The following is a 9,974-nucleotide window of genomic DNA, read 5'->3' as shown; positions in this document are numbered from 1 at the left end:
AAAATGAATTACAATATATATATATATATATATATATATATATATATATATATACTGTATATATATATCATTAATGTAAAATGTATTACTTTTTTCATAAGGTGTACCTTAATTTTATTGTATTTGTAATATTTTGTTTGAAATACCAGTAATAATAATAATAATAATAATAATAATAAAACTGTTATAAAATTCAATAAAAAAAAACCCTGCTAGCATGACAGCACAGAGCTGATTCTTTTAATTTAATGCTTGTTTAAAGATCTATCCTGAAATCGCTCCGTATGAGTCTAATGTCTCTGTATTCTAAAGCATTAATACAGAAATGGACATGATCTTCCAGCCTAACAGAGACTCTTTATTGCACCCCAGCTGAACTTAGTGTCAGCAGAGTGTTTGTGTCTGTATGTGTGATAGGTTGAAAATAGCTGTGCGTGGTGATTGATAGCATAATGTAAGATTTGGTATACTCAAAGTGTATATCTTAATAACCTTTTCCACAGGGTTGAGTTTAACACAACTGATGGCAAGCGGATAACGTTCACTTTACAGTTTGGAGTGCAGCTTTGATGTCAGATGATCTGAAGCAATGCGGAAATTCAGAAAGACAGCAAGCCTTTATATTCTGAACGTTTGGAGTTATCACAGAGAAGAGAACAGCACTACAGACATGTAATAAGAACATTCATATCTCTATACGAACAACAAAATCTCACATGGCTACACATTTTCATATAGAACTACATACCTTTGAAACCGAGCTATATTCAGTGCACAATCACAAATGAAGGCTGTTTGTGATAAGTATGCCACAACAATCAACAATCAAGCTGAAACAGCAAGCACAATAATGCATGCCGTAATAATTCGGTAACATCAGCCCCAGGCCTCAGTGGCATCAGTTAGAGTCACTGTAACTTGATGCTATAGTGTGTCAACAACTGGATGTGATGTAACCAAATGTAAATCTTAAAATGCCCCCAGCACATAATAAATAGCCTAATAATCAATAATCATTGTGCTGTTTAAACCAACAATCCCCAGATGCTGTTAAAAGCAACACTCTCTTTTCCCAAAAAGCCACAGATCATTTCAGCGCAATTTGGATTCTCTTTGGCCGCTTGCATACTGTTTTCCACAAATATTTTACAATACAATGCAGATTTATATCTTGCCTTGTTTTTCCATAATTATCTTCACATCTCAAGCTTTTATAAGAAAGCTCATTTCCCCATTTCTGGCAGAAATTAAATGCGTTTCATTGAGAAAAAAGCAGCAAGAGGAGATTCGGGGTGTAGTAAAAGAGAATTACTGCCGCACAATTAGAATACGGCTCATAATTAGAATAGGAATTTTGCCACTGCCAAATTATCAGAATTATTTGCAGCTGAGAGCAGAGGGGAGATGGGCGCTGGGGTACTTTAACCTAATCGAAAGCAGGAAAAAAAAATGTGTTCCACTTAATTAGCGGATCTCGTTTGACTAATAGCTAACCGCTCCTTTTTTTAATGCAGTGAAGTTCCTACATATAAGAAAAGTGCTCGAGTCTCTATAAAAACTGAAACATGGAGTATATGAATGTTTCACACACTGATTCACCCCTCCAGTGTTCTGGCTCTTAGGTCCAAACACACTTCCACACCCCATGTACGCAAGGAAGCCGAGTTCAAGCCAGCGCAACATGTTTGTGTTTATAGGCCGGTTGCGTCTGTCGGTAGGGAATCTCACATGGTAATGCCCAGACCCACTGAGTCTAATAAACACAGTGGAAACATGAAGTCTGTGAATGCACCTGGAGCCACTGAGAGCGATTATGAGCAGGTTATTCAGCAGAACCTGGGCATGTTTCTTACTTTCATAGCACAAGTTCAGTGCTTCCTAGTGCTACACTGGTGGATTTTAGCAGGAAATGAGTCATCAATTAATGTGATCTTGAACATCCAAACTAAAGCCTGCCCAGAACCACAAAAAATCAGTTCTTTAAACTGAAATGTGTCTATTTTGCAACAGTGGCTTCATGCAGCTAGGCCATAAGCCCTACCTAAGACCCCATAACCAAAAATAAAAATAAATAATTATGTGGTTTGTACATATTTGGATTATCTTTACAAAAAAAAACACACACATTTTACATAGCGTTACAAAATTTACATGAAACAGCAATGTTTGTTAAACATTTTGTATACATTTGTACGCCCTACCAGCCACAGATGACAGCAAATAATTTTATTAAAATTGATATTATGATCTTCTTATAAGTTTGATAATGGTAGAGCTACTTTTGGAGCACATATTGTTTGTTATAGTAAAATACTTATCTGATTTATCTGTTTGTGGTTTATGAAGGAATATAAAATACCTCATCTCCCCTGCTGCTGGTAGTTATGTTGCATATGCTTTATTTATAATGCTATCTTGAATTTATAGTTTATACAATGCAAACATTAATTCATTAATTTAGATTCATTTTAAACTGTCATGTTAATCTGTTAACTAAAGCCACTCAGAGAAACCTCCACTTAACACTTAGAAAATAAATGATCTCTTATTCAAACATAGAACCTAATGCACGCACCCGAGAGCAGTCACCCAACAGAAGCCTCAGCTAGGGACATCAGAACGCCACCAAAATAAAAGCTGCAGGTTTTGACCCACTATTCACTGAATAAATCTGTACAGACTGCTGTCGCTGCAAATCCTGCTCCATACTACCAAATCCAAACCCAGTAAAAGGTATTCTGACACTTTACTAAAACAAAATTATAATGTATTATTATAATTATATTATTAATTTAATGAATTCATCATTTTCAGAACGTTTGTAATTAAAACCCTTATAACTACAGAATGTTGTCAGATTCTTGAGGTTGTACAACTTCTTGCTTTATATTTCTTTAACTAAAGAGAAATTAAAATACATTATAATTTGTTACATACATCTAAATAAAGCTGGTCATGTACATATCTTAGATTATCACTGGGAAAACCAATCCTAATTATAAATAGCCTAATTATAGATAAAAATCAAGCATCAGCTAAGAGAAACTTCCACATTAAATCCACATTAGTCAATCATTAGTCATTCAAGTGTAAGAAACCTGACTATGAGAAACTAAAGGACTGTACCACCTAAACTGGGCTCTCACAGAATTTACAGCTCTATCAGACTTTGCATCATGTGTAATTCAAACTGTGATAAAAATCTTCTTCTGATTCAGATACATCTGTTATTTTTGGCTACAATTTTAGGGAAAACAATTATATATTAATCTGAGTTGTCTAGTTGTTTATTAGTGCAGCAATCTGAGACTTCCAGAACATGTTGTTGGAAGTTTAACACTGACTATTCAGTCCATGGCTTTCTATTCAGATGGACACCTCATTCAAGTGCACTTGAAACTAGGGCTATGGGAAAATACACAACACAAACACACCACGATTCAGCCGCCCACCATACCACGACCGGTCAGCTGCTCTCAGGCCAACAGCTCGTCAGATTTGACAGTTCTGATTTTCGCGAAGTCAGAGGGCATCTATACAAACCTGGTCATGAAGCAGCGTATATATGTGTATATATATATGTGTGTGTGTGTGTGTGTGTGTGTGTGTGTGTGTGCGGTGTTTTGATGGTTCCCAGGAGCCTCCTAGCACAGGAAAGGGCCCATCACAGCCCCTGAGGTGACTCTACACACCTCCAGACAAAACTACCCACAGTATTACATCAGAATTGATTGACCTGTGACTCGTAGACCGAGGAACGTGGGATGTGAAATTTCGAGCATGCTCTGCTTGCACATGGCTACCTCGGCACTCACAACAAACAGCGCCGTAAGATAATTACTGAGATCTACAATTAGCATAACAAAAATGACTTTGGCTTGATTTTTGTGAAACCATCAAATCATTGAATTAAGTGTAAGTACACGTGTGACCATGTTTCTTTTGAAAAGTGCACTTGGTAAAAATTTCAAATTAAAACTTTTACTTGAAAATAATTTTTTTTAAATAATATTTTACTTACAAATGAAAAGTATTATTTTGATGCATTGACTAAATCACATGTAAAGTGCTTGATTATAATTTTGTAGTGTTATTCAACATTACATTAAATGTACTTAATTGCAACTTCATCCCTACAAATGTGTAATTACATATAAAATGTATACAATAAAGTATATCTTAGTTCACCATAAATGGTTGTCAGTACATTCGCCAGTACACTTTTACCATATTTCAAAGACAATAGAAGAAATTATGAATTTAAAAAAAGGTCAGCTAACTGCTGCATATAATAATAATATAAACTACAAAACATTTTCATTTATTTGCAATTAACCAGCAGTTAAGTAAATTCAGTAAAACAATTAAGCAAATTAAGTAAATTTGACAAATAAATTCAGTTTGCACTTAAGTATATTATTTAAAAGTTTAAAAGCTTATTTTTTACTCTTTAGTAAAAGTATGCTAAAGTCGTCCTTCGGGCTTGCCACATCGACGTCCTTCGGGCTTGCCACATTAACGTCCTTCGGGCTTGAGTGAGCCGCAGACGGCGGCGTACTGGTTCTGGCTCGGGACCGGACACTCCCCAGACATCAGAAGACACCTTCCCCCCAACTTAGACAAGTGGTGTCTGGGAGATCCACGGGGCGATGGTACTTGGCCCCGAGCCAGAACAGCTGATTAAGGGCGGCGTCCTCTAACGCTGTCACCGCTGCGAGTGAGACACACACTCGGGGTAACATTAACAATAACCGACACCAATGCTCAGACAGACAGGAACTAATATGGGGTGAATAATTAGAGGCAGACAGGTGAGCACAATGACGGTGATTAACTAATGATTAGACGGGCTAAACCAACACAAAGGGAAGAAACCACAACAAACAGTCCACAGGGGCGTTACAAAAGTGTACCTTTTTTTCAGAAGAGAACACAGGAAAGACAATTGCTGTGGTCAAATGGTTTAAGAAAATAACAGCCATATTCAGCTGCAGTGTGTATGTTGACAATGAGAGAAACCACACAACTTACAATCTAGGAAAAGAGACAGCAAAAAATTGGAACACAAAAAAAAGAGATCCATCGTGAAAGGGTGGAAAGGAGTTTTGTGAAAGGAGATGGGAATGATTGTACAGATTTTGGAAGCATTGCTCACCCTCAGGAGGAAACACAGACCCCTCATCTTTCTCTTTTTAGGACAGGAAAAGTCACAGATATAATTGATATGAGATTTGGGGGGTATATTTCAGTGTAATTAGAGTCTTGATAATTGGGCTAATTAGATATAATTGTTGTGTGAGACTGAGTTTGATTAAAACAGGTTTCCCCAAAACGAGATAAGAGGGAAAATATTTAGCTGACAGGATGACATTGGTGCAACATAAATATGCAGAGTAATTAATGAACAAACACTTGCATGCAGTGGAAATGACTGCAAAGTTAAACACACACATGCAGATAAAAATATTCACTGTCCCACTCACTGAGACAAGAATTATCTGCAGAGAAACTGCAGAACTATATCTCAAGGCAAAATTCAAAGGAAATATTCGAAGGAAAAAACAAGACAGAAACTTCTGTCACAGTATAAATAAGTCATGAACAATAGCTGCCTCGCTGTAGGCAGATCTCTTCTAAAGCAGCATCCCTACCAACATGAAACATCACAAGTGACCGATTTGATGATAAACATAGGTAGCAACTTTACACCACATGTATAGTGCTCCTCGCAAGAGGTTTGAAAAGTAATTCCAGTAGACTTTGATGTCTGCATGTTTCTAAGCTAATAACTTGTAATAAGTATAAAAACAATGCAAAGAAGAAAAAAAAATCATGTTTAAAGAGACTGAACTTTATAGTACTGAATGTAAAACAAGTATTTATAATCAACATTTCTCTCAACTTTGTCCACCATTTTCACGATGCATTCTAGGATTGCTGTGTGTGTGTTGGAAAAATGTGACTATGCCTTGGATTTTAGCCAGACACCATATGCGCATATTTTCTTGGCTAGCATCCAACTAGCGTTTGTCATTTTATTTTCTCTTCTGTATCTGAAAAAAAAAGACGACAAACAAACTACTAGATCAAATAAGGTGGAAGGTCTTCGAACTCTTTTTGTCATACTTTCTCATTTTGAAATGAGTGCACAGTTATCAATATTTGCGCTTTGCTGCATTTTGTTTGTTCTTTGAAATCGTAATGTATGGTTTAAGGTTATTACTCTGGCAAAGGTGTTTGATATGTAAATCTGGGAGAAGATCAAATGAGAGAAGGATAATAGAACTCAAAGAGAAAGAACAAGAGCAGCTCTGCCCATTCAGATAAACAGCTCTCTGAGCGATACCCAGCATCCCCTGCTCCCAGTTCACTGAATACCAGAAGCCTTGAGACGTGTTTTTGTCTGAGCTGTGTTTTTGTCTGAGGCGCTTTTGACTTTTACACCGTTTCCACATCATGTGAGCGTTATACTGTGGATCCCAAAAAAAAGTTTCCATTAAAAATAAACAACACTGTCTACACTGGAAGCTTATACAGAGCTGAAGAGCTTCTTTATTTTTTTATTTGAATAAAGTGTATTTATAAATGCCATATATGTGATATGACTGCTATGAATTTAATGAACTTATCAAAATCAACTTGTGATGTTACTAAACTGGTTTACAAATTTAATCTTCTGCTTCTTCCCATTTACAGGTGTGTGTGTAAGCATCCACATTTTTAATTTATAGCAAAATTAAAATGGAAGTTGGGGAACAATGTAACACGGAAAAAAATCTATATTTCAAATCCTATATTGTAGCTTCTTAACATAAAAGACGCTTTTTGGCTATCATAGCAAACTAGCCATTTTATTAGATTACATCATGAGGTGCATCCTGGGATCCTTTTTAAATAGTACTGAAGGAATGCCCTTTGTGGACACTTGACCTTCTTTCTTTATGCACAATTTGTAACATTTCAAGAATCTAAATATACAAGCACCACTGCACAACAGACACTACACATGCATTACCCTCCAAGGCAAGTCTCTGCCAGTGTAGCAAATATATTAACCAACAAGCTACTCAAGTAATACTTTACATATATAATAAAACTAAGGTTTCATAATGTACAGTTTACTTAGTAATACAGCAGGTTCAGCCCTGTTTGTTTGAAGTTTTTTTAGTCGGCACACATTGTACTTTCAGAGGTCATACAAGTGGGCTGAGCACCAACTCATACAGATTTTCCATGCAAACAAATGGGACAGCAGTTATCAATAAACTCGTGGCTGTGAACTGTCAAAACCTCTGCCTGAGCTGCACGCATTTCACAGCAGAAAGAAAAAAAAATCAAATGCAACATCAGAGTCTCTGCTGATTCTCTAGATGGCAGTAATATGCCTCACTCATTCACATATCAAGCCGTGCATGAAGACAGCGTAGTATCACGTGAGAGAAGGAGGTTATGTCCGATCTGTCACATTCAAGTAAATTGAGATCATTATTTAAATTCAGTTTTGACCAATCGTGCAAAATGAAACTTCTTCAATCTGTTTCATGTTCAAACATTTATAGCATATCCTGGGAAGAAAAGATGGGCTTGAACGTTCTGGTAGATTCTTCTTCATAATGACAGCAGTATTGGGAACAGTGATTCTTTGTTATGAAAACTGCACATAAATACCAGATAAATTTAAAACAGGATGTTTTAAGTAAAGCAAATATCCTTTTTTAATACTTTACTGTAGAATGAAAGTCTGGGCAGTCTTGGACAAGGCCAAAATGGAGAAATTACAGAATATTTAACCTTATAAAAATGAGCAAAGAAGCTGTTAAGAGAGAATAAAAAGCTTAAAGCTATTAAAGCCCTCAATTATAATTGCACTATTTAAAGCACTTATTGTTAAAAACCAAAAGTCATAAAATCTAATGCACATTATTTGAATAAAATTAGCTCTTAATTTTCAACTCGGTTATTTTAAAATCATCCTGGGGGACAGAAAAGTTCACCTCACTGAAGAATCACTTATGTACACACACATACACACACGTTACACTAATAATACACCCTAATGATGGTGTAACTGAGTTTGCATCCAGTGAAATGAATCAAAGAGTTTTCTCTAAAGTCAATATGATCTCTGCAGCATTGGTTGCGTGAGAACCATGAGAATATTCTGAAATGTGATTTGCATTTCAAAACAATATTAACAAACAAAGAAACAGTCAATTGAATTGTATTTCAGATGGCTTACATGAAAGACAGTGGGGCTAAACTCTGCCAGTCGATGTTTGGCTTTACGTTTTGAAGTCCTTTATCCTGCTTTGGGTTAGCAGTTGTGCTCCAGCCCTCTCTTCTCTGATGTGTGGCCTGAGTTTCATTTGATTTCCTCTCATACTTACAGCAGCACAGCTTCTGATCTTGTTTAATACTAGTCCAGCGGCAACAAATTACCAATTTTCAGAAATGAGCAGAGGTAGGCAGCTCTAAATCCTATAAAATGAGTCGCTCTTTCTTTCTTCTCAGAGAAATATACAGCGTTGGCAATAATTCGAGCAAAATCAAAATAAAAACACACACCTCAATGTTTTCCCTCTGTGGATTTAGGCGAGCAGCTTTCATCGCAGGCACGTGCAGTGAAATTTAGGTAAGTGTTTTGTGAAATGCAATTTCATGAGGCCGTTTATAAGATTTGTTCGGTGCTGCTGCTTGTGTCGGTGTGTTTTCACTCCTGTTTTCTCATTAATATCAAATGCTGTAAGCCACAATAAAACGCAGAAAACACTCATTCGTAGGCCTGCTTGTGCACTTTGCATCACTAGCGAAAAAGCAATTATCCACAGCGCAAGGTTTTATGCGTTGCCGATGTTAACGTTACCTTGATCCCTTCAATAAAAACGCACATTGAATCTGACAATAAAGCGACATTCATATTGCGGACAGTGACATTCATATTCAGCCTCAAATAAATCATGCAAGTTGATGTGTGTTAATATATGCACTGAGAAAAAGATGCAGTATTATAGGGTCACAACTCAACAATAACAATTTTCAAAAAATATTGGAAAATTAGGTGGTGTGATTTATATATAATCTTAGTATAAAAGATGATACATTCAAAAGATTAAGGTTGTGTGTGGGTGGGCGTGTGTGTGTTATATGAAGGCCTTTAATGTTTATCCACAAACTGCCACACAACAATATTCAGAATAGCATACTTTGCTCTATGCTGTAGTCAGTATACACAAATTATGCTTATGCACACAATTCGCCAATGGCCTAATACATTTCCCAAAACATGACACTTTTCAGTGTGACAAGATGGAAAACAACTATAATATACTTTTTTTATTTTTAAATGGTAACTTCATACCAGTGAATTAAACACATAACGCAATCAGGTCATGTGACAGCAAAGATATTTCTGCTAATAATGTTTATCATGGCATAATGCCTGCTTTTCTGCATGTGCAATATGCAGCAAGTATGCTTGTATTCATTCTGAACATAACCATATATACCCATAGACATAAAACTGGCCTTGAGAAATGACACTTACCTCACAGAGAAGGTGAACTGGTCTAGCTGATCTTTAGGGAGAGGTTTGAGCGCCTCACTGTTTCTCTCGATTATCTTCTTCTGCCTGCCGCTCTGATCGGAGAGACACATGTGCATGTCGTTTGTAATCATAGCAGGAAACAGTTGCAGTGATTTATCTTGGGAATACAATGACAGCAGCACACTTCACCCTGACATCATCTCTCAAACACACACACACGCACAAACCAGTACAGGAAACGAATGACATTCACATTACAGACAACATCTAATCAAAGTTGTCGGAAAGACAGAGATGGGATGAAATGAAAAGAAAGGCAGTCACACAAAATTAGACAAAAACAAGAAATTATATGTTTAAAGCAACACACCTGGCACACTCAAACTACTGAATTCAGCTCTATAAAATCATTATGAGTCAAGAATCTATA

The 9,974-nt window shown here is 36.4% G+C and overlaps 1 protein-coding gene across 1 annotated transcript in view; it reads right to left on the bottom strand.

Annotated features, from left to right (window-relative positions):
- The window catches only part of ofcc1 (orofacial cleft 1 candidate 1), a 39,656-nt gene that overhangs the window by 3,508 nt on the left and 26,174 nt on the right, over positions 1-9,974 (bottom strand). Inside the window, exon 8 of the mRNA XM_016455254.1 lies at positions 9,545-9,636. Coding sequence (XP_016310740.1) covers positions 9,545-9,636 — 92 coding nt within the window. The remainder of the gene's footprint in view (positions 1-9,544; positions 9,637-9,974) is intronic.

Source organism: Sinocyclocheilus anshuiensis, unplaced genomic scaffold (genome assembly GCF_001515605.1).
Source record: "Sinocyclocheilus anshuiensis isolate Anshui unplaced genomic scaffold, SAMN03320099.WGS_v1.1 scaffold35, whole genome shotgun sequence".
In the NCBI taxonomy this organism is placed as follows: domain Eukaryota; kingdom Metazoa; phylum Chordata; class Actinopteri; order Cypriniformes; family Cyprinidae; genus Sinocyclocheilus; species Sinocyclocheilus anshuiensis.
The sequence above is the reverse complement of the archived record's forward strand: the minus strand, read 5'-3'. Positions and strand labels throughout refer to the sequence as shown.